This window comes from Diadema antillarum, unplaced genomic scaffold (assembly GCF_040938485.1).
Source record: "Diadema antillarum isolate AM-2024a unplaced genomic scaffold, OU_Dant_1.0 seq00000889_RagTag, whole genome shotgun sequence".
Taxonomy (NCBI): domain Eukaryota; kingdom Metazoa; phylum Echinodermata; class Echinoidea; order Diadematoida; family Diadematidae; genus Diadema; species Diadema antillarum.
The window spans coordinates 1,666,546-1,690,837 of NW_027271753.1; the positions used below are offsets into that span (position 1 = coordinate 1,666,546).

At 41.0% G+C, this 24,292-nt stretch overlaps 1 protein-coding gene across 1 annotated transcript in view; it reads left to right on the forward strand.

The window, feature by feature from the left end:
• LOC139740875 (heparan sulfate glucosamine 3-O-sulfotransferase 5-like) overlaps positions 1–21,951 on the forward strand; it is a 39,152-nt gene extending 17,201 nt beyond the window's left edge. Inside the window, exon 2 of the mRNA XM_071651460.1 lies at positions 20,369–21,951. Coding sequence (XP_071507561.1) covers positions 20,842–21,951 — 1,110 coding nt within the window. The 5' untranslated portion in view covers positions 20,369–20,841. The remainder of the gene's footprint in view (positions 1–20,368) is intronic.
• Positions 21,952–24,292: the final 2,341 nt, after the last annotated feature.

Here is a 24,292-nt window from a genome sequence, read left to right on the forward strand (position 1 = left end):
CTGTGTTTATGGCAACGAACGCACATTCAAAAGCCTGAAAACAAGAGTAGGTATCACGGACTGATTTATACGTCCTTCTCTTTCTGTTGGGTAAACATAATGCATCCTTCAATCGTGAAAATCATTGCAGGTTTATTGGTCGTATGCATCTCTTGGGAAGAATCGTGTGAGTGCTGCTTTGCGTTTATTCACAATGATGCAAATAGAACTCATGTCCAGCTACTTAATATAATGCCTTCCGTCAAATAGTGACGGAATAAAAGTGACGATCGGATTGATCGTTGATGACTCTTTGGCATCACTATGGATCACTAGGCAAGGCCAGGCAGGGAGCCACCTCCCTGCCCACTCCCTGGACGAAGCTGGACCCTGGTATCACACCACACCGTCTCCTGATCACTGTATCCAAGATAAGACAGACACAGACAAATTCGTGATGCTCTTAGAACAGGCACACCTCCCTTGAACAGGTTATGGTTGCTTCTGGCTCCATGATGTCTACTGCCTGGCGTAGAAAGGAGCAGGTGTTCCTATTTATGAACACTGTCTAGATTGCGTATCGAGACTTACTACCGTGGTTTAGTGTAGTTATAGAAGTCAAGTGCGTGTATCGTAACGTAAGCCCATTTTGTTGTTAATGTTATTTGACTCCCAAACGACTCGGACCTCAGGTCATAACCCTGCACCTGTTGGCGAACCGCGTGTCGGTCAAGCTGTAGACAGGGATCGTATACTGTGAAGCACTTGTGTTGACCTTAGTGAGGTCATGCATGCCAAATGCTTGTTGGGTTTACACGAGCAGTACGCTGGCGTGATCGTCAGGATCATGCGACTTTAAACGAAGTACAATATGGAATGTATGGCATGTGGCATGATAAACTGGTACGACTGATATATGACATACGATATAAATCATACGATGATGATAATAGACATTTGTCATGTGAAGTGTGTACCACCAGAGAGGTGGGCTTTGTCCGTCTGCCCCTTGGTTAAAAGACAAAACAAAACACAACAAAACATATGGAGTGTATTCAATACCAGATACACGAGAACTGATATGGGGGTAGATTATGTCGTATGTCATGCAAAAAAGATTATCATAATCATGTGATGTCATTGTATTATGATGGCATGCTAGGCTGGACAGCCTAAGCGGATCAGCCCATTCAGTCGTCGTGGTATCGTGGATGAATTAAATTTTGTTTACTGTATGTGCTGTTATTTTTGGAGTGGCAGCAGGGAAAATGCGAAGAAATGTGTAGGTAAAGCCTTTGATGATAATGTCGAGTGAATTATAGTGTTTTTTTTTCTTCGACATTTACCTGAAAGAGTTTGAGATCAGCTTGTACTGAAGAAACAACAACAAACAAAGTTCTCCTTGAAGTTTGTGCCGTGTCCTAGGAAGCCATAAATAATAAACTGCGCCAGACCTTGCCATTTCGCGTCATAAAATCAACCTACAACCAGAAGAGGTATTCGTCTGGCATGGGCAAAAATGCTCAGACTTCGTACAAATATTTATGACCAAATGTGCTCAAACCAACCTTGATGCCAATGGCTTTCACTTACTTCCCAGTGTCGCGCAATAAACATGGTAGAACGTAGTCTCAAATACAGAAGTTATTATGTTTATTTCTTCCTTTTAGTGAAGGACAGATCCGAACAAAACAACCGGATAATGCAGTGTAACCAAAATGTGAATAAATAAACCCAACTGTTAACCTTGGCGGTAAAGCTAAATCGTTTGTCATGGGATCAACAGTCATCGTTGTAAATGGCCACACAGCTCTTCCGCCGGAAGTAGAACATATAAGGGTTTTTTTTTTTTTTGTTTGTGTGTGTGTGTGTAACCATATTTGTGTGATAATATGCTCCAGGTTTTCCCACTCAAAATTGAGAACGACTTTGATGTCCTCGCAACCATCCAACAAAAAATGATATAAAACTCCCAATTTTGTTCGATAATTCACGTACTATTAAAACCCATTCCCCTCGAAAGTCATATTAACCAACTTATTGCATCACTCCAATAGTTCGATGCGATTGGGACCTATAGGATTACTAAAGCTATAAAAACAAACATGGCGAAGCGTCGCACATTGTATTTTGATTTGATGTGAGTGTCGGTCCCACGTGTGATGCAATGAGCTTTTAGCAGCAGTAAGAAAGATTTTATTTTATGTTTGCCATTCAACCACGCCAATCAAACGTATAATTTAGAAAGGAATTACGCTGCATTTCTTGAGAGAGTCCTTACAGAGAAAAAAAAAAAACAAAACCCCAACTTTCTACGAACTCATTTTAATGTCATATTTCGAAGCTAAAACACTCAATGTATTAATCCTAACTAGGCCGGGCTATTTAGGTAGATGATAGAGCCGGGGGGGGGGGGGGGGGGGGGGTGGGGGGCTCCCAGGCCCCCCCTCCAGATCTCGGCCGTCGACCGCGCAATCGCGACAAAAATTGGCACACACATTGCCTATGATGTAATCTAAAGTACCATGAAGTTAATTTTTTCAAAAATTATCATTTACACTAAATTATGCTGATTTATGCATAATGATGCATGAAATCAAACAATTTGGTATAAATCACTAAATAAAGCTCAAAACAGGCACATTTTTTGTGTAAATATTCTTTTTAGTGTCCTTAGCAAATGTAAGAGAAAAAAATTGCACAATCAGACAAAAATTCCTAAGTATTTTATTGTTTTTTGAATTTCTTATGTATTTCTTTGTTTTTTCGACTTTATGTTTTCCATTGTTTTTTCGATGAAATTTGTCCGCGACATTGTTCCGAACAAGAAAATATGTTATTAATTGATTTTAATCAATAAAACCTCAAAATAATCATGATTGTATGAAATTTGCCTGTAAACACAGTTTGCATTGAAATTGTACACGAATTCACGTTTTTGAGCAATTTGTGGTCTGACATGCACGTGCATATATGCGCAACTTCGGAACCGCGCGCCCGGGCATCGCAAATTTGGTGTCAAAAGATGCGGGAGACTCGAAAGAAAAAAGTCATGAAACGTCGCGGCGATAGCTTCTCGCGATAGCGATACATCGCGCGAAACGTCAAGGGGGGGGGGGCCCTCGGAGGCCCCCCCGGCCTAGTTAGGGTTAAAGGTATGAAGGAAATGATATAAATTTAGATCGACTATTTAGCTTTTGGATTTACAGTGCATGTTATATAGTAGGAACCTACACTGCATCCTATGCATTCGATTGTCTCCACTATAGCATTGGCTCGATTACCGACTCATATCTTGTTTTATTATTTTATTATTTATTCATTTTGTTATTATTATCATTATTATTATTATTATTATTTAACATTCGCGTCCTTCGCAAACCGTTCACGTGCTCCGTGCGGAAACCTCTGTGCACCCTTCGTTCATTGTTTACGACAAAAATCCACCACGGTGTTATCTTGACGTTGATCTAGAAAATTTGAGTAAGCAGGGTGGGACACAGTTCTGTGGTGGGACAGCGATGATTTATAAATATGGTGTCAAATTATAAGAAAGAATGTCGTGACATTTCATGCAGAGGACAAGTACAGAGGGCCTAATGGTTGCGACAGATGTCAGATTGGTTTCTTGAAAACATGGGAAACTTTCGAATACCGTATATCAACCTTCGCATTACTGTATGTTTACTTTTTAATAATTGTATTAGAGAGTGGTATTTCCCCTTAATTCGACATTGTCAAAGAGTCTGACCGATATTTTAGTTTAGTTCTTACTATTTGATGGCAAGAGTACAGATCATGTATTGCAGCCTACCCACCATTAAGCCCCATCGCTCGTGGAATTTGAAACACGCGGATTTTGCTGCATGTTTCTGCTTGTACAAACAAGGTTATGCTAAGTGCATTTTCATATACAGTATGTTTATTGCCTATACGCTCCAAGAAAAATAGGTTCAACTTTACACCTTTACCAGTGTCACACCCCGGAACCCCATTACAGCGGCAACTTTGCACCTTTCAGATCAATGTCACGATGGGAGCACCTCTATAGGTGCATTAATGGTGCAACTAAGCACCTTTCAGATCAGTGTCACAATGGGAGCACCTCTAAAGATGCATTTAATAAAGGTGTAACTGAAGCACAGGTCTTTCAAATCAGTGTCACAATGGGAGCACCTCTAAAGGTGCAACTAAGCACCTTTCTGGTCTGAGGGTGCAAAGTTGCATTGTCTGCACAGTATAGTGATACGGCCTTCTTTATCCGCATTGTCGTTCAAGAGGAACATGCATGGTAGTTAAAACATCTTATCGAAGGACGTAAGCACTGGGCGGGATTGGAACTCGGGTCCTCCGTTTTGTAGTATATCGTCCACTATGCCACCGGGTTCCCGCACTGGACCCTTAGTATGGTACGGCATGACATTTTCCCACCTCCCTGGTCTCCTTCTTCAAGCTTGTACTAGTGTATTTTGATCGCAAATTTTAGTACAGTGGATGAGGACGACGGAAGCCATGTATCTCGTCGTATGCAGCATTCATTGATTCAACAACTGTCGATTTTGATTGAATTATGACCAAATCGAATTTTTAGACATAATGGTACAAAATAATTGGCAGCCTCGAGAACCGAAGTCTAGTTCGTGCCATATTTGTCAGATGACACGCATGTTATGAAATTGAGCTCATCCGCCGTGTAACCACATGGTAGAGATTCAGGGAAAGGGATTGTGTGTGTGGGATGATGGTTGGGTTTGGTGTTGGATGGGAGTTGCACACCTACTTTGGGATTTCCCCGTTTTTACACGGTTTCAACCTTACAAATTAAGCAAAACGCCTGCTTAGTGTCAAGTCTCATATAAAAAAGCTTTATTAGTAAGTTAGTATCCCCTAGATTTGCAAGAACATTGTTTACTGCGTGTTCCAAAATAAAAATGCTAATTTGATTTCTCTCCCTTCGTCGTGTAATAATCCTTATACGTTACATCGCAGATTGGAAGTTGTGCTGAGGTGTTCCCTCCATGAGATGGCGTTTTCAACTGTAAGATTTCTTTTCTCAAGTGTTTGAAAATAAATGCAAATAGCGTTATGACCAGGAAGATTATAGGTGCCTACGTGTAGTGTAATCTATAAAGCAGCTAGAAAAGTGAGAAACAGTATTGATCGCAACATTGGTAATTGCAATGTTGCTGAATTTGGTAATGATAATAAAATTCTCGAAATACACAATGCGCCTGGTTGCTCAATACTGATCGCTGAGCTCTTTTTAGTCATCTTTGAGAGGCTTACCATAAGGGATTAGAGAGTTCAGCCTTTGTCCAAATGTAAACCTGCCATGGCTGCTCGCGAAAAGCATGGAGTTCAAACAGTGAAAGGGATTGTACAGTTTTGGTTGAGACCTAATTTAAAATTTCTAACATTTTTGGGTGAGATGATGAGAAACCTCTTATGAAATATGAAAGAGCATGTAATTCTATCAGAGCTGCCAACTAGTACTGATTTTCAGTAATTTCTACTGAAATTGGACAAGAATACTGAAGGTTACAAGCAAATTACTGATTTTAGAAATCATTGTCTGTGATAAATTCTATAACACTGTTAAGGATTACTGATTTTCACTCAAAAAAGGTGCAAATTACTGATTTTCAGCCATCAAAGTACTGAAAGGCTTTTACAAAAGTTGGCAGCTCTGTTCTATGAGGAATCCAACGTTTATTTGATGAAAATTGGTTTTGATATGGCTGAGATGTCCAAAAAAGAGCAATTCCAATAAGTGTGGGACCCACACTTTATTACGATCGCTTTGTTTTACTTTGTTTTTGGATGTTTCAGTCATTCCAAACCCGATTTTCATCAAATAAACTTTGAATTCCTCTTAAATGGTATGCTCTGTACTATATCATAAGTGTTTTATTGGTATCTCGAAAAAATGTAAAAGCCCAATTTTCATCTCCACCAATACTGTACTATCCCTTGAAGCTCCTTGTGAAAATTGAAGCGAAATTGTATCTTGTCCTTGGTGCGTCCTTTTGGGGGACAGCGAGGGGTAGAATGTTATGGCAAGAAGGTATACACGGAGAGCTCAGCTGCAGTTCACCCTTGATGTGAGTAGGCACGGAGTAGGTAACCTAAAAATTGGGCTTGACTGACATGATGGTCTTCTTGGGACTAACTCCAGAGATATTACTGTGTAGAGTCATACAGATTGCCGACTGAGCCATCTTGCTGCATGCCTCATAAAAGCAACTTCTACTCATGGCTTTGATAAAGATGATTATGATGTCATTAAGACCTTAAAGGAATATGATTGGTGGAGATTAGGATTGGGCTTTTACCTTTTTGCAAGACACCAAGAAACCACTTATGAAATAGTACAGATCATACCATTCTAAGAGGAATTCAAAGGTAATTTGATGAACATCGGTTTGGAATGAATGAGACATCGACAAATAAAGTAAAACAAAGCGATCGTAATAAAAGTTGGGTCCCACCCTTTATTAGGATCGCCAGTCATCCTATTTTGGATATCTCGGCCACTTCAAAACCAATTTTCATCAAATAAACATTGAATTCCTCTTGGAATTACATGCTCTTTCATATTTCATGAGACGTTTCTCGTTATCTCACCAAAAAATGTTTACCAAAACTCTACGACCCCTTTAACAACTTTTTTTCTCCCGATCTCAAACTTCTAATATCCATCGGCATTAACATCCATTGGGCATACACGTTAATAAGCCGTAAACAGTGTGCCGAAAGTGACAAATAATCATGTACAATGCAAGGGGGCATGCTCCCGAATTTGAAATGTCAATGTTCACGTACGTATCAATACGTGGTGCAGGCGGGGTAGATCCATGTAGTGTAGAAGCAAGGGACAATGTGAACGGGTCTTCTGCGTTGCCATTTTTGGGATGAGTAAACTGCCGGGGGGGAAAAGGAAACGATTTCGGCACATATGGCGGTGCAAACTGCGACGGAGCCAAAACTGCTGCTACTGATCCTTGTTCTCTGTGACCTCCAATTTGCAAGTTGGCAAAGATTGTAGCACATGGCTGTGGTTCAAGGTAAATTGGGAGTTCGGAAATAGGCGTGATGGAAGCACGGCAGAACAGATATGTTTTCGGGGTCGGCGTGACCCCAATCACCAGTGTGCCGAGAACTCTGACGTCGTCGTAGCACGGTGTGAGAATTATAAATTCGGCTGTGCAATAGCAGCCGGTGAAAATCGGTAATCTGAATGGATTTGCGAAATTTGGTAGGCCTACTCTTTTCGGTGTTGTTCGTCTTTTTGCTCTGTATTTTTTAAAGGGTAAAGGGTTGAAATCATGTAAGGTTTAGATTCCGTGACTCATTGCAAGTGGTAACACTCGATAGTATTTGATGGCCTATGATCCGATGTATGCATCCAATTCGCGTTGGACTATGTTATTGTAAATGAAACGAGAGCTGCCTAACCCTTCACGATTACCACCAACTCGAAATTGACGTATATGTGTGTACAGTGTGAGAGGATTATTTTGCTGATCAAGTCTGGATTGTCGGAAGTATATTCATGAGACAACCTGTCAGTGACATAGTTATGTCATCCTTCGTACGGTTGTGAAGTAAAAGTAGAATTCTGTAATTATGATTGTGAGTGGGTTTTTTTTTGTGTGTGTGTTTATGTGTTGAGGTGGTAGGGCCTATTCATATTGGCTGTCATGCATATAATAAACCTCCTTGCTTACCCGTTCCATTAGACTGTGCGCTGACATCATGAAACAAATCAATGAATGTTAGTTGGGATCTTCACTGGAATAAAGTTCAGTATAACAGATAAAATTTAGAGCGAGAGGTTAAAGGCCTAGGTATGGAAAAGACGGTTAGGACAGCCGGGATAACAACAACAACAACTACAAAAGTCGTTAATTTTGCCCATGCCCTCATAATCATAACGGAAGGCTAACCTAACCGGAAGTATTTGACCCAGAACGTCTACTCAACACATCATCATTTACCTCCCTAGTCCCATTTATGGTGCTGTGGGTGCTCATGAAGAGTTGTGTATGCGTCTCGCAGGCTTCCCACCTTTCTGCACTGATATTGTCTATTTCTGCATTTCGAATGCAAATAGGAGGGAAAAGGGGCGTCAGGAAGTCGTAGACTAGCGGTCACTGACTTCTTTGCTGCTCTGGTAGATGTCAAACTTCCATCTTTATTCTGAGCGACAGCCTCGCCCTGATCTGCGCTATATAGGCTGCTTGGTGTCTGTCTGCCGTGTATACCAACTCAGCTACCAAATCGTAGGAGTTTTACAACACATCTCCTTGGTTTTAAATCTAAGACGGGTATTTCCTATAAGATTGGAGGGGCTTCTTGCAATCTCTCACCTAACAAGGTGGACTAATACTTTATCTGTTCCTTCAAGATTGAGATAAATTGTGTTTTTCAGATGCGAATAGTTTTCAACTGAATTTGTGATCAGAAGGCAAATAATAATGTCGAAGCATATATTGCAAAGCGAATTCGTGTTCTTTTTCTTTTCATCAGTCATTTTTTATCTATTTTATGAGTTCCTGGCTCTTTAGAATAGCTTCAATAGTCCTGTCGTCAGTATATGAGATCGAGCAGCACATGACATCATGTTTTGGAGTAGAGCTATACAATGTATTTTATTTTATGGTGATGGTGATGGGAATGGTGAATCCATCACCTGACATGACGATTGTGCCAAAATTCGTTGCGATTACACGGAAACTTTTTTTTTTTCATGGAATTGAGCCTGGCCAATCGCCAATAATCGTAAATAGCAAAGGTAAATGCTAGTCTTACTCCAAGTACTTTAGTATTTACATTGTAGGCCTATCATTGTGACAACTAGTGATATGCTAATATTGAATATACTGAAAGTAATGAAAGGGGTGGTGGTGGTGCTGCTGCTGATGATGATATTGTAATAATGACAATAATACACATTATTATGATGCCAATGAGAATGTCAATCACGAATGTAGGCCCTAGAGTAGTAGAGTAACGACGTATAGTCGTTATGCTTCGCATTGGCTACAGAGTATTTCTTACTTCAATATCTAAGGCGACATAATATGATTGACGAGCATGACTCAGATACTAGTTGTTGAAAACAAACATCTGGAAACGAGTCAATTCCTAAGATGAGTCACTAAATATCCACATTAAAGTCCAGTAGACTTGCTCCACGTTGTCGTAACGGTATTGGGGCATTTAATTCCAAGTGTACTCTATCGCTTCGACGAGCAGAAAAAAAGTGGAAGACAAGTTATGAAAATTTACTGGACATTCTAGCCAAGTATGCATCATTGTGAAAGTGACTTTGAGAGAGGGAAAAGTGGTTTTCCTTTTCAATGAATCCATATTCGAAACTCTAGCTTTGTTTATATTGCACAATTGGTCACAAGACCCAGAAATGTTTCGTATATTTCCAACTTTTGTATGATGCCATGAGTCATTGAATGTAGTACTGCTATTGGATCAATGTATTTAGTGTAAGATGACGGTTATATGACGATTGTGTTTTATTATTGAGGGTAAGAGAATTAGAAAGACTCAGAAAATGGGTGAAAGAAGACGAGGAACAGAACCAATGACTAAAGAAGAAGAGAATACAGTGTCGAGGAGGAGGAGAGAAAGAAGGAGCTACAGAAAGAAGAGAAGGAAGAGAAATGAAAAAAAAATGAGGTTGGGGTCTGTATGCAGTTTGCTCCATATTTCATGCACCTGTATAATCGAAAGTCGTTTCTGATTACATGCGCTGCAGGTAGCGCGAAAGACATTAGCGGGGTTCCATACACAGGTAATACGCATCCGGGTCCCTATATAGCCGGATGTATGCCATGCAATTCAAGTGGATAATATGTAGACAGCAATGCGATTTACTGCCTACGGTCTACTGCAGAAGGCTAAGCATACGCGGAAGGAAGTCTACACTCGATAAAGCGATTAGCCTAGATTCTATCTGACTTTTACTCTGTCTTTCATTCGAGTAACCCAACTTTGCCTGTCACTCACCATTTCTCAATCAAACGCCCCTTTTCCATGTGTCCCCGTGTTCTGAGTCCTCAAGATAAAAGAAGAAGAAGAAGAAAAGAATAGGAAAACTTTTCAAGGGAAAGTAGGGTACACTGCTTTTGGTTGATTTAATGAAATTTATAAAACATTTCCAAGATTTTAAGTGTTATTTATGTGCAGTATTAATAAATTACTCTGTAAACGCTTACCGTCACTGCTCTCTTTTAGCGCAATGAAGATCGACGTACTATAAACTAAAAACAAGATAGCGTTTGCTCTAAGTTAAGTCTAAAAACTTCCACCACGGTCCCTCTGAAATATGAAAATGAAGTCAGCAAATTAGGCGAAAGAATAGAGTTACCAAAACCAGGCGAAGAATAGGAGATCTACAAATGTATTTATGTAATTTGACGTTCAATAAGTTTTCACGAGCCAGTAATATATGTCATACCTTTGCGAGTGGTGTCTCACTTAATGTTAGAGCTTCCTCATTAGTTTGCACGATGAAATGATCGAAATTCATCTATCATTTCGGAACTAATTTGATACTAATGTCAGAATGGGACATTTTGTAAACATTTGTGTGTAGGTAAACCACGTGAGGTGAACGGAGGACTTGTTAGACGACATAAATACGAATTCCCATCTTATTATAGACTTAATGTATATAGCGATTGCGACAGATACAATGTACCCGTGTTTTCAGGAAGCGTGTTTTCAGGAAGCATGCTATCCGGTAAAATTTTTACTTCTGGTTTTATACCAAAATGTCTGTTTGCGTTTTCTCCACGCTGTAATGACGAACTTTTACGCCGAATGAATGACCAGCAGCCAACCGTGGACAGCTGTCTCTCTCGACCACTTGGTATAATGATAATGGTCTCTTGTTTCTTTGCCAGCATAGAATTCTTTTGAACACGTGTTCATGTCGTAGGTCAAGCGCAAAGCAACACTCGATTGTCTGATGCGTTTACCAGGCTGTGCCAGCTTAGAGAGGGAGGGAGAATTCTACGTTAAAGGTTTTCTGAAATACAAATGCATGTTGATTTGTGTTGATTTATGATACCCTCAACATCACTTTTGCGGTGAAACGAATATCTAGAAACATTCCATATATTCTGACTAATTTTTCTTCTATTTTTCTTCAGATTACTTGGTTACTCCCACACACAAAAAAATCCTTCCAAACCAATATTCCTGTTGTGACCTCATCTGTCATTCATTGCTAAAGTACTGGTATGTTTAACTTTTAAAGACGCTATGGAATGCACCTTTCCCTCGACTCACCATAACTTGCATGTTCCCTTGCCATATCTTTTGTTAGTCACATTAATATCAAAGAAACATGCAAGTTATGCTGAGTCGAGGGGAAGGTGCATTCCAATGCCTTTTGTTAAACATATACCAGGACTTTAGCAATGATTGACAGATGAGGTCACAACAGGAATATTGGTTTGGAAGGATTTTTTGTGGGCGTATCCAAGTAATCTGAGGAAAAATAGAAGAAAAATTAGTTAAAAACATATGGAATGTTTCTAGATATTCATTTCACCGCAAAAGTGATGTTGAGGGTATCATAAATCAACACAAATCAACGTGCATATGTATTTCAGAGAACCTTTAAGTGTATTGACATTCTAACTCTGATAGCTCACGTTTCTGTTTGTGGTACTGATCTGAATTCTCATATTGGCAGCATTCCATGACATAGCGTGTAGAACAGCAGGGACAATACCAATCAAGGGAGTGGATGACTCAATGGTAAAATAAGCAAAATGATTTAGAGCCAGACGGATATGATATGAATAATGAAAATTACTGACATGGTTTTGCTGTAGTAGAAAAGGCAAAGGTAAATGAATTGAGACAAGATAGGTGTGATGAAACTATACAAGTGTATTTTGTCAGATCTTCAGATGGAAATATTATAACACATTTTACTCACATTTTAATGAAACTATAATTGGATTTGCGGGGCAGTTGCAAAAATGTGTATGTGGATAGGCGAACAATGAAAATAAGATGCTAGTGTGTTAATGTGTATGATACTACACTGTACATATTCCTAATGCTATAAACATGCATTCTAGGACGGGAAATCGATGCGATTGATAAATTTCATTGATGCAGGCTTCGAAGTCCCGAAATTAAGCACAGACGGACACACGATAAAGGAAGTTTTCAAATTCGGTTTTGATCGTATAAACTTCCTGATCACCGATGGATTCATTCGGGCTTCGTGAGGGACGACAAAATCTTTGGCAAGCAAAAAATATATGAAGTATAGCTTTTTAGTGTGGACCGGGCATCATTATGTGAATTTTGTATAGGCATGGTATTTGCTTCGGCTCTTGGTTAACTTTTAGTTTTAACCACGTTTGGGGCTAACTTATCACGAAATTATTCGTATGGCCATTTTTAATCAGTTTCGGGAAAGGGTGGCGCCACCCTTGCAATGGAGCGAACGATGCATGCTCTGCCATGCGTTACTGACTTTATGCTCCCGAGTGGAATAATTAGCACTCTGTAAAACAGAAAAACTAATTCCCTTCTCTAATATTTTGCGCATTTATTGTCATTCGTATGGGTAGTAAAATACACTTAGATCACGCATTATTAATTTTATGTATGTCAAAAGTGGTAAAAACATGGAGCTACTATGGTGTAGCTCCATGGCATAGTAACACCATGGATAGACGACACATTGTGCATCTGCTATAGACAATCGTAGTATATGAGGACTACAGGAAGGTACATCACCAGCAACGAGGCCGTGACATACAACCTTCCTTGATCTGTAGGCCTCATCGTTTAATCATTGAGCTACGACAACAGTAACTCCATGGTTCAATCAGGGAGGTGGAAGAGTTTCTCTTCCACCTCCCTGGTTCAGTGCATGCTTATATGGGAGAGCGTCAGCAGATTTATTTCGGTGCATTGAGATCTCTGACCTCCAGTAGCATCAACTATTAGGGACGAAGAGTAAATACTGTAGTCCGCTGCATTCGGGTCTCCACCCCCTCACTACGCGCCCTACTGACTGGTGTCGGAGAGGAGATAAGTATACCTCCTTGGTACAAGGCTGCCTGCCGTGTGAACCCAGGCAGTCCCCAAAACACATTGGTGTGGTTAAATCCTGTATCTTTTTATAATTATATAAATTTGGGTCGAGATGGAAATTATGGGCAAGACCTCTCGTCCGAGGTTGAACGCACTAGCTGGGAGTCGAACTGAGGACCTTGTTTCAAGCTAAGAGTTATATCCACAGCACTCCAGTGCTACCACGCTCTCTTCGAAGCCCACAGCATCCTTCAACACGGCTGACATAGGCTGTTTGGTGATGTACGCTACGAATAGAAGCTTGTTCTATTATAGCTGTTTGATTTTGAGCATGATCCGAAAAATGGAATATTTATGGATCTCGTTTGAATGGGTTCTGTTCTAAGGGTGGCGAAACCCAGTTCCTAAGCCGCCAACCCAGCAGGAGTTGACGAGTGAAAGACACCATAAAACTTAGCGGTTTTTTTTTTCTGTGTTTGTTTTTCAGCTGTGGAGAAACGATTTTGAGGAAAAGAAGGTGCAGCATTCGGAAGCAAGAGTCAAACCAGCCACCTGCTGCCTGTGAAACTGAAATAATCTTTGCCTTCATTGTCTTTTTTTTCGAAACAATTGGTGAAATCATGATCCAATTAAAAAAAAAGAAGGTAGGACCCCCGGCAACGGGAGTCAAAATTATCGGCCTGCAGCTCTTGATCACTGACTCTCTCTGTGCATTCAATGTCACATTTAATGGTCTCTTCCGAACAGCGATTTTTGTTTTCGAATAACAAGGAAACTTCCACAAACGCCGCAGAGCTCTTCATTACCACATTGGTGACACGACATTCACACCTGCGACAATTGCTCCGGTCTTATTTTCTCCCTGAACTTTAGGGTTAGGGTTGTGATAGGGTTTTAGGTTTAGTTTGATGTGAGGATAGGGTTAGAGTTATGTTTTTGTGGGTAGAATTCAGGTTTACGACTTAGCGTGCAGATTATTTCATGAGAGCATTGTCGCAGAACGCCATGGAACTTACCACTGTACATTTACCTGTCACTACTGCGACAATTGCTCCTGTCTTATTTTCTCCAAGAATAAGGTTTTAGGTTTAGTTTGATGTGAGGATGAGGATTAGGGTTACGGTTATGTTGGTGGGTAGAATTTGTGTTTGACTGTAGCGTGCAGATTATTTCATGGGAGCATTGTCGCAGGAGCATATTGTCATGGAACTTACCACAGTACATATACCTGTCCAAAGGGTTTCATCAAGGAGGTACGAGAGAGGTACCTCCTTGGTTTTATCAGTTTCCGACGGGAGATGGTCTTTTGACCAGGGAGGTGGAAGAGAGATCCACCTCCCTGTTCTGACTGCATCGTGTTTATAAACGTCGTCATGATGAGCCTTGCTGCCTCCACCCCCTGGCTTGACGTTAAAGGGACTGTACAGTACTGGTTGAGGTGGGGATTCATGTTTTGAACATTCCTAAGTGAGATAATGAGAAACCTCTTATGAAATATGAAAGAGCATGTAATTTTAAGAAGGAATCAACGTTTATTTGATGAGAATTGGTTTTGAAATTGCTGAGATATCCAAAATGTGCTAATAATAAAAGGCGACAGGCCACGTCTTTTATTAGGATCTCTTTGTTTCACCTTGTTTTTGGATATCTCAGCCATTTCAAAACCGATTTTCTCCAAATAAACTTTTGATACCCCTTAGAATTGCATTCTCTTTGACATCTTATAGAGTGGTTTCTGAATATATCGCAAAACGTTAAAAGCTAAATGCTCACCTCAACCAGAACTGTACACACCCTTTAAAAGCTTTTAGTTGACAGTAGCTCGCGTTCGACACCCGAAGGACGTTTTGTTTAGTTCTGCAGGGCTTCTGAGCCTTCTGTTTCTTTTCTTCTAGCAAAGCCTTACGTGACGGATGGCAATGTCAGGCCAATGACTTTTATAGGATTTATGTGAAATCCATTGACCTGAAAGAAAACATGTCTGCAGTCCGGGGTCCACGACTGTGATTGCAGTGCAGTTTGGGCAATCGCCGTGGCAGAAGACTGGAAAAAAAGAAACTGTTGCGAATTAAATTTCACAATCACGATTTACGATCATTCTCGCAATCGAGCTTTGTCATGAAAACATTTTATGGAGCCTTCAAACATTTAGACTTAGTGGTCAATATTAATAATGATACTAATGGTGATTATCATTATCATATCGCTTGCACCAATTTTGTGGTCTGATGAAACATGGCAGTGGTTTGACTGTGAAAAGCTACTATTAAAGAGCATCCAGTATTTGCACCAGGGAGGGGGAAGTCTTCCCACCTCACTATTTGCACACACATAAACAACACACACGTGCATACACCGACGGGGTAAGGGGTTCCAATCACAGGAGACACAATCCACACCATGTTCAAAATGCTTGATGGAGCTTGTCGCGAAATATTTTTGTATGTAATTTATTCAACTGAAGTAAGCCAGTTCGTAATTAGCTCATGTACACCTTGGTACAAATGACCTTTCTTTTTACTCAGATGGTTAGGCACTTAACTCGTTTTCAAAGCGGTATAATGCATAAGCTTGCCCGACGTAACATTTTATGGAATTCGTGTTCAAACAAAGTATGAACTTGAGTTTAGACCAGATGACCAGAATAGTCCGTCAGTTGACACTTTAGCAGCCGTCTATTGTTTTGTATTGAATGCAATAACAACCTTTTCTTTTGATATTGCCAAATATCAGGCTTGCTGTCAGGTGGATGTGCTGGCAAGCACTATTTAGATAAGGATCACATGAGTAGTCATCACATCACACATGCTTATCTAAGTAAATTAATAAACCAAAATGCCTGTTGGTACAAGTGACCTTTTTCTGCTCATGCGCAAAGTGGAATTACGAACTGGTCTATTAGAGGCCGTGATGTTTATGAATTGCTAGGGCTTGAACTTATCACTTAGTAATCTGATTCTATATCTGTTTTCGAGGAGGGCGACATAAGGAACGTTTGTTAGAGATCGCCACCCCACACAATATCCATGATACATGATAATCCCGCAAACAAAGTACATTATAACACTTATCATGATTGTTGGCCTGCATAATATCATTACATCCTAAAATGGGGCATACCCGCAACCTCAATGGCTGCGCTACACCCTCCTGTGATGTCTTCTTCCGTAATAGATGATGCGTTCGATCAAATACTAAGCCTGGTCGTCTGCTGCGACTTGTTAAATGGTCAATCTAGTCCAAATATACGTTTGTCTGATAAGGAAGAGTAAAATATTACAAGTTCAACGGTACAATTTTGATCGAAATCGGGTGAAAAATAAGGAAATTATGACATTTGTAATTTTCTCTTATTTTTCAGGAAACAGTTCTTGAACAGTCAATATGAATATGCAAATGGCAAAGTGAGCATGTCATTCCCTCACAACGTGCCATTATATAATTTGTCCATAGACATAAGATTTTGAAATTTCCAGTTTTTCATCAAACGCTGTAACGCCGGAGGCTCTAATCCTCGTATATCTAACTGATCACTATTCTGAAGGTATTCAACCAGGGATACATCATGTTTCAGACTTCAATGACAGAAACATTGAATTTTCGTCATTTTTTTTTTTGCAGGCGATCAATGGAAAATTGTGAGGGTATGTATGACATGGTTAGCCCACTTATTTGCATATTCATATCCACTGTATAAGAACTGTTTTTCAGAAATTAGCAAAACTTCAAAATGTCGTAACGTCCTTATTTTTCATCCGATTTCAGTCAAATTTTTATCCTTGAACTCATACGATTTTACTCTTTTATCAGACTAACTTATATTTGGACTATTTTCCCCCTTTAAACGTTGCGACACGTGATAAATATGACCATTGAAGAAGTGAAAACCGTCGACTACTTTTCGGTATACATTGTGCATTCTCTGTAGACTCTACATTGATGTATAATGACAGGTGTGTAATGGAAAGATCGTTTAACTTTGTCTTTCCAGATAAATACCGATAACTGTGGTGCTAATAGGTCGAGGATGTTTTTATTTCCCGCTAATGGATCTCGAAAGTTATCTCGAACAGTTACATAATTTCCCCCTTAATCTACATGCAATGAAATGCATGTACTGTAGTTATTCGAGATGCCTGTGTTGTGTCGTGTGTAACGTAGAGGGAGTGTGTCCTCTTTCCCAAAAGCGACATCCTGGCGAGTATGGAGGAACTACGAGCACACATGACGTAATGTGGATGTACAGAGTTTCAATGCAAAATGAGTTATCAGTCTGACATATTTGCGATTAAACCTGTCAAGGGCTCAAATGTGCTTATGCGATCGTTCTTCGTCCGTCGTGCGTCGTAGGTAATGCCCCTGTCACACTTTGCCGGATATGGCAAACGCATTAAAAACGAATGTCAATTTTTTGGCATTCGTTGATATCCGTTAAAATGCGTTTCATGTCCCTTTTATTCTTTGGACGGATGTTTATCTTCCGCTGATTTCCGTCAGCGCGGCCAGAAAACTCTGTGCATGCACAGAGTTTTTTCTCGCCAACAACGGATAGCGCGATCTGACCCTTGTCCGACAGTTGTACATTTTCTCCTATAGCTGTACTGTACTATGTCGTTTTCCACGCGTTTCCATCCGCTAGGCCTCCTGTAGAGTCCGTTGTTGCAAGAAATGGAACGGATGGAACGGCTATGTACAGCACATCAAACGCGTACGCACGGTTCTCTGACGTTCGATATACGTCTCTTGCGTCACCCATTTGTTCATGCGTTCTATCCTGTGGGCATGCGATTCTTATTCGTTTCTTATGCATTTACGCGCGTTCCACTGTCCTGTAAACTATCGCTCAAGATGCGTTTTGGGCGGCCGCTAGACAGTGTATGTACGCTCCTCTGAAAAGGAAAATTTACACTTTGTCCACCGCATTGACGATTTGAACAACAGATGAGCAAAATCTCGGCCGTTTCTTTTACTGTGGGCCTATCTGGCAAAGTGTGACACTGACAGGGGTTTAAACTTTTTACATTTTCATCTTCTCAAAAACCCCATGACGGATTTTCAGCAAACCTGGCAGGTAGCATGTCTAGGGCGATAGGATCGCAATTGTTCAAATGGGCACCGTACCCCACCTTGGGACCCCAAGGAGGTCCAAGCACCCCAAAATTAAGGAATCTTAAAAAATATTCTTCTCTAGAACCAGAAGTGATAGAGTTTAGTTCAGTTGATACTATGAGTCAGTTCATTGATGATAATAGTTTCAAGGTTGTACATAGCGGATCCAGGGCTGACCCCCTCGGAGCGGAAGGGGGGGGGGTTCAAATTGGGGCCTAAATTGTACATTTTCATTTTCTTCTTGAAGGAATTTTCACCAAACTTGGCAGATATCAACGCTTGGGGGATAGGACCTCAATTTGTTCAAATGGGCAGCATGCTCCCCCTAAGGACAAGTGCATTGATGAATGTAGTTTTCAAGTTTGTTCATGGCAGATCCAAGGGTGCCCCCCCCCCCCCTCTCCTTCCCTTGGAGCGGGGGTCCATATTCGGGTATAAATTGTACATTCTTATATTCTTGAAAACGCCATGACGGATTTTTACCAAACTTGGCAGGTAGCATCCCTAGGGGGATAGGGTCTCAAGTTATACTCAACCCCACCCCAATTATGGGATCTTTAAAAATCTTCTCTAGTATCAGAAGTGATAGAGCTAAGTTAATACTTTTTCTGCGAGAATGCTTGGAAGGTGGACTTGCGATATTCAGGCGATCGCGAGACCCCCGGGTCTTTTGTTATTCATCGTATTATCATCTTTAAGGGATGGTATAGTTTTGGTTGAGACCTAACTCAGGTTTCTAACATATTTTGGTGAGATAATGAGAAACATCTTATAGAATATGAAAGAGCATGTAATTTCAAGAGGGATTCAACGTTTATTTGATGAAAATTGGCTTTGAAATTGCTGAAATATCCAAAATAAGAGCAATTCTAATAAAATTTGGACCCATCTTTTATTAAGATCACTATGTTTTACTTTGTTTTTGATGTCTGTGCTATTGCAAACCGAGTTTCGTCTGATGAACTTTGAATTCCTCTTAGAATGGCATGCTCTGTATTTATTAGCTCACCTGAGCCAAAGGCTCAAGTGAGCTATTGCGATCGCCCTTCGTCCGGCGTCCGTCGTGCGTCGTGCGTCGTCCGTCGTGCGTAAACTTTTTACATTTTCATCTTCTTCTTGAAAACCCCAAGACCGATTTTCATCAAACTTGGGAGGTAGCGTCCCTAGGGGGTTAGGAACTCAATTTGTTAAAATGGGCACCATGCCCCACCCAGGGGGCCCCGGGGGGGGGGGGGGCAAACCCCCCAAAATTAAGGAATCTGTAAAAATCTTCTTCTCTAGAACCAGAAGTGATAGAGCTAAGTTAATACTCTGAGTAAGTACATTGATGACTGTAGTTTCAAGTTTGTTCATGGCAGAATCAGGGGTGCCCCCCCTTGGGACCCAGGGGAGGGGGGTGGGGAGGGGTTCTAATGGGGCCTAAATTGTACATTTTCATCTTCTTCTTGAGAACCCCATGACCCATTTTCACCAAACTTGGCAGGTAGCATGCCTAGGGGGTTAGGAACTCAATTTGTTAAAATGGGCACCATGCCCCACCCAGGGGGCCCCCAGGTGGGGGGGGGGGGGCCAAACCCCCCAAATGAAGGAATCTTGAAAAATCTTCTCTAGAATCAAAAGTTATAGAGCTGAGATAATACTATGAGTGAGTACATTAATGACTGTAGTTTCAAGTTTGTTCATAGGAGATCCAGGGGCGCCCCTCTTGGGGGCAGGGGGGGGGGGGGGTGGGGGTTGGTTGGGAAGGTCCAAATGGGGGCCTGAATTGTACATTTTCATCTTCTTCCTGAAAACCTCATGATGGATTTTCATCAAACTTGGCAGGTACAACATGTAGCATCCCTAGGGGGTCAGGATCTCAGTTTATCAAAATGGGCACCATACGCCACTCAGAGGGCCCAAAGGGCTTCAATCCTCCCGAATTAAGGAATCTTTAAAAAATTGGGCCCTTATTGTACATTTTCATCTTCTACTTGAGAATGCCTGGTCAAATTTTGGTAGAGCTGTGAATAATTTAGATTAGTGACTGCGTGGAAGATGAACTTGCGTTACTCAGGTGAGCGCTAGACCCGCGGGTCTCTTGTTTTATTAGTGGTTCTTAGTATCTCACAAAAATTTAAAAGCCCAGTCCTCATCTCCACCAATAATATACTATTCCTTTAACGTTGCCTTGTTTCTTTCTTGTCTCTTGCAGGGTTCCAGTTCGCGCTATGGCGTGAGCATAGGGAGTATTTCAGAGATCGAACAGATTGCTTCTGTCGCTGGTACCGCAATGGCTTCGACCTCCGTGCTTCGACGTAACACAATGAGATGAATGGAGGCTGTGAAAGATTGCCAGCTGTGACGACAGTGAAGTATTCATAGGTCGATCACTTAATTAAACAAGCAAAAAACGACAAAACTGTTAAACATTGAGACGACTCCCTCGTGAAAGTTTTGATAACCGCGTGAGACCGTTGCCATAACTATGTGGGTCTGGTCATAAGAAGAAAGCGAGAGACGTGAGGAGCGAAAACTTCTGACATTGCCCAGTTGCTGAGAGACACCAATTTTTTGACTCCTTCACAATTATCTTTCGGCCTGTTTAGAAAGATCTGCAATCTTAATCACTTTTGTTTTCCCTTTTTCGCGCTGGTGCTTGTAATAGTTGCTTGGACGCCAAGTAGAATGTGGCATAATCGGAAACAGTTCATAATTGGCATTCTGGTGTTTCTTGGGACGGTCACGTGTCTCATGATGACGAGTGATCTGCGCATGATCGGTGTCACCAGCCAGAGCAAAGAAGACGTTCGCCCCGTCAAGCACGATCACGGCTGCTACTCCCTCAGCAAAACCTTCCACAACGCCAACCACAAACCACGAACGCGCCTGGATCGGGGCTGCACAAAACGTACGCCTGACGCTCTGATTATCGGCACGAAGAAGTGTGGTACGTCCACGCTCAAGGACTTCATTGCATTCCATCCTCAGATCGCCGCTGCTGACTTCGAAGCCCACTATTATGACAACAAGCGATTCATGGGTTTTGACTGGTTTATAGAGCAGATGCCCTACGCCTTGCCCAATCAGCTTATTGTGGAGAAGACTCCAAGGTACTTTGTCTACCCTGGCGTCCAGGCGCGTATCCGCAAAGATTTAGCGTCTAATGTCAAGTTGATCGTCATTTTTCGGGACCCAGTGATACGAGCAGTGTCGGACTACACTCACATTATCTTTAAACGTTACACGACTGAAAAACAGAAGAGGAGTCTAGACAGCGACGCTTTGAAGCCTACACTGACGCCGAAACAAGCAGAAATGCGCAGAAAAGTGAAAGCAGAGGAAGCTATGTTCTTTAGCAAATATCCCAATTACGATAATATCGGAGATACTTTCGAAGAGTCGGTCTTTACCGATAGTGGCGAAATCGATACAAGCAGCGCCATCATTGACACGGGTATTTACGTCAAGTATGTGCGGAAGTGGTTGCAATACTTCCCATCAAAGCAGTTCCTGTTCCTGGATGGTGACCTGCTGATCAGCGACCCGGTCAGAGTAATAACTCAAGTGGAAAAATTCCTTGGGGTCGATCCGTATTTCACGCCGGAGCATTTTCTCTTCAGCGCGGAAAAGGGGTTTTTCTGTCTTTCACAGCCTGTGTATGCATGTATGAAGGCAGCGAAAGGACGCCCCCACTCGCCGGTCAGCGACAACACAATTGGGAAGTTGAAACGTTTTTACGAGCCGTACAACGTGGAGTTAGAAAAACTTCTGAACCAAACGTTTTCATTTACATGAAGGCTATCGCCTTTTTCTGCTGCTAATCAGACCGTGCCTAAAATTTGTGATGAATGAGATTTTATCAAACCAAAACTCAACGTATTGACTGACGTTCACTCGCTGTGTATTGTGTCAGCTCATCTTGATCATACTGATTCGGGTATTTATTGCAAGTAAAAAACCATGCTCTTTCTATATCTATCCTCCAGAACGTCAGCCGCAAGATTTCATTCCGTCTCTGAGATTGTAGAGTCACATTACAATGTGTGTGTGTCATGTGATAGCTCAAAGTTTGTGACAGATCAGAGGAGCGTGTTTGACGATGCTGTTTTGTGGTGAGTGTTGCGTGTAATGTTTTCATTTAGTGTACGCGTTTGCGTTCGATAGAGGGCACATCGCCCATAAGTATTTGAATGGAAGATTGCTCAGTCCAGATCGTTGCACATAATTGAAGCGTTTTTGTGTCGGAGGAGGTATGGAATACCGTACTGCTTTGTCTTGACCAATGCCCACTGCATTGACCAAAGTATTGACCGACCGAGATAGTCTATATGAAGTGATTTGATTGTTGTGCGTGTCGACGAAGTATACACGCTTATCCCTCCAATGAAGCAGAAATTTACAGAATACCTCTTGAAGTTGTTTTTTTTTACCTGTCATGTTTTAATGATGTGAGATAAACACAAGACTGTCGTCCTCTCCTAGATCAGTTATCTCCCTATTTTAGAGAGAGAGAGAGAGAGAGAGAGAGAGAGGGGGGGGGGGGGGAGTGAGACCCATGGTGATGGTACTGCCTTCCTAAAATGTGTGTTGTGTAGCAAAAGAGTGACTGTCGGGCCTCTGATTTGAGATTTGTGCGAGAAAATGTAGTGATGATTATTAAGTTTGTATATACATGTGTTTCAAAAGCAGTGGGTTGTCTTTTAATTCAATACTTTCCTGGTATTCTATCATCTCAGTGAGATTCAAAGAGATTAATCTCTTAGGTGAGATTATAGTCTCGAGTTTAAAGCGCTGGTCACTGGCCGTACCATGAGATGGATCCGCTATAAGGCAAACTCGGCTGCCTGCTTTTAGGATGTCTTGGAAATTAAAGACAGACAAAGTATAGAAAAGTTGTGGAATTCGTGAGTTTTTGTTGTGTTTTGTTTTGTTTTTGTTTGTTTGTCTTTTAGTCTTCACGAAATAATGATACGTGTCACAATTGTTTAACTGGATCAAGGTTTGATTCGTTATGAGCTGTGTGCTGAAAAGAAAAAAAAAAATGAGGTATATTTTGGCGATGATTTCTTAGCAACTACATTATTTGTATTTCTAACGATGTCTTTTAGTTATCATTGTCATATTGACAATAATTGACAACAACATTGCAATTTAGTGACGATACGCGTTCAAGTCAATGGGCGACTATTGCTTGATTTTAGCTCCGTGTAAAAGAGGCGGTTTGTACAATGTAGGTTTGTACGTGGAACAGAATTCTGTGCAAGAGCTATATATGTACCAGCATTATTTGAGTACTTCGAATTGAGTGACGTAATATAATGTTAAGATTGAGTGAGCGTGTTCAGCTGAACTGAGCCTGTGTCTGCATCTGTATAAAACTGAACATCACATGATGATTCAAAATTCCAAATCACCACGGCGTCGTGCTGATAAGGGTCGAGAAAACAACTTTGCCGATATGTCCACAGCAAGGAAAAAAAGTCGCCTGTGTGTGCTCATAGGCCTATAGTATTTATGTAATTGTTGATCAATATTCCTATAATCCAGCAGTACGGAAATTTCACGCGAATTGTGTAAAATCGCTGACTGATTAAGTTGATTGTAAGTGAACATTGAGGAGAAAAAGTAATCGGCGATAATATTCTCCATAATTGGAATATTAGATTATAAGGCAGTATCTTCTTGTAAAGATTTGTTTCTTGTTCGTGTTTCTGTCACTGACCATTTCCACAAAAGTTGCCGCAGTTTTTCTTGTAAGAGAATTTCGTGGAGTTGTTTTTCTCTCTCTCTCACTCTTATTCCCTGTGTGTGGAACATGTAAAGAGGGAACAAATATAGCATTCTGTAACGTCATATAGAATCCCTCTTACAGCCCTGAAGAAAATAACTCGGATAAAAAAAATAACGTAATCAATTCCGTGGATAGTGTAGTGAAGGCAGAAAGACAAGTGCGCCATTTTTGTATGTCATGTCACGTGACTTTTAGCGTGATGGCAGTCATGTCCTAACCCAATCAAATAGAAATAATGAGTAACTCCTTTCTTCTACTTGCTATACGCAGGCCCTGCTATACGTCTCGGTCATTTGTATATACAGGCTGCCGGTTGTATGAGATGATTTCTCTTAATGTTAGATA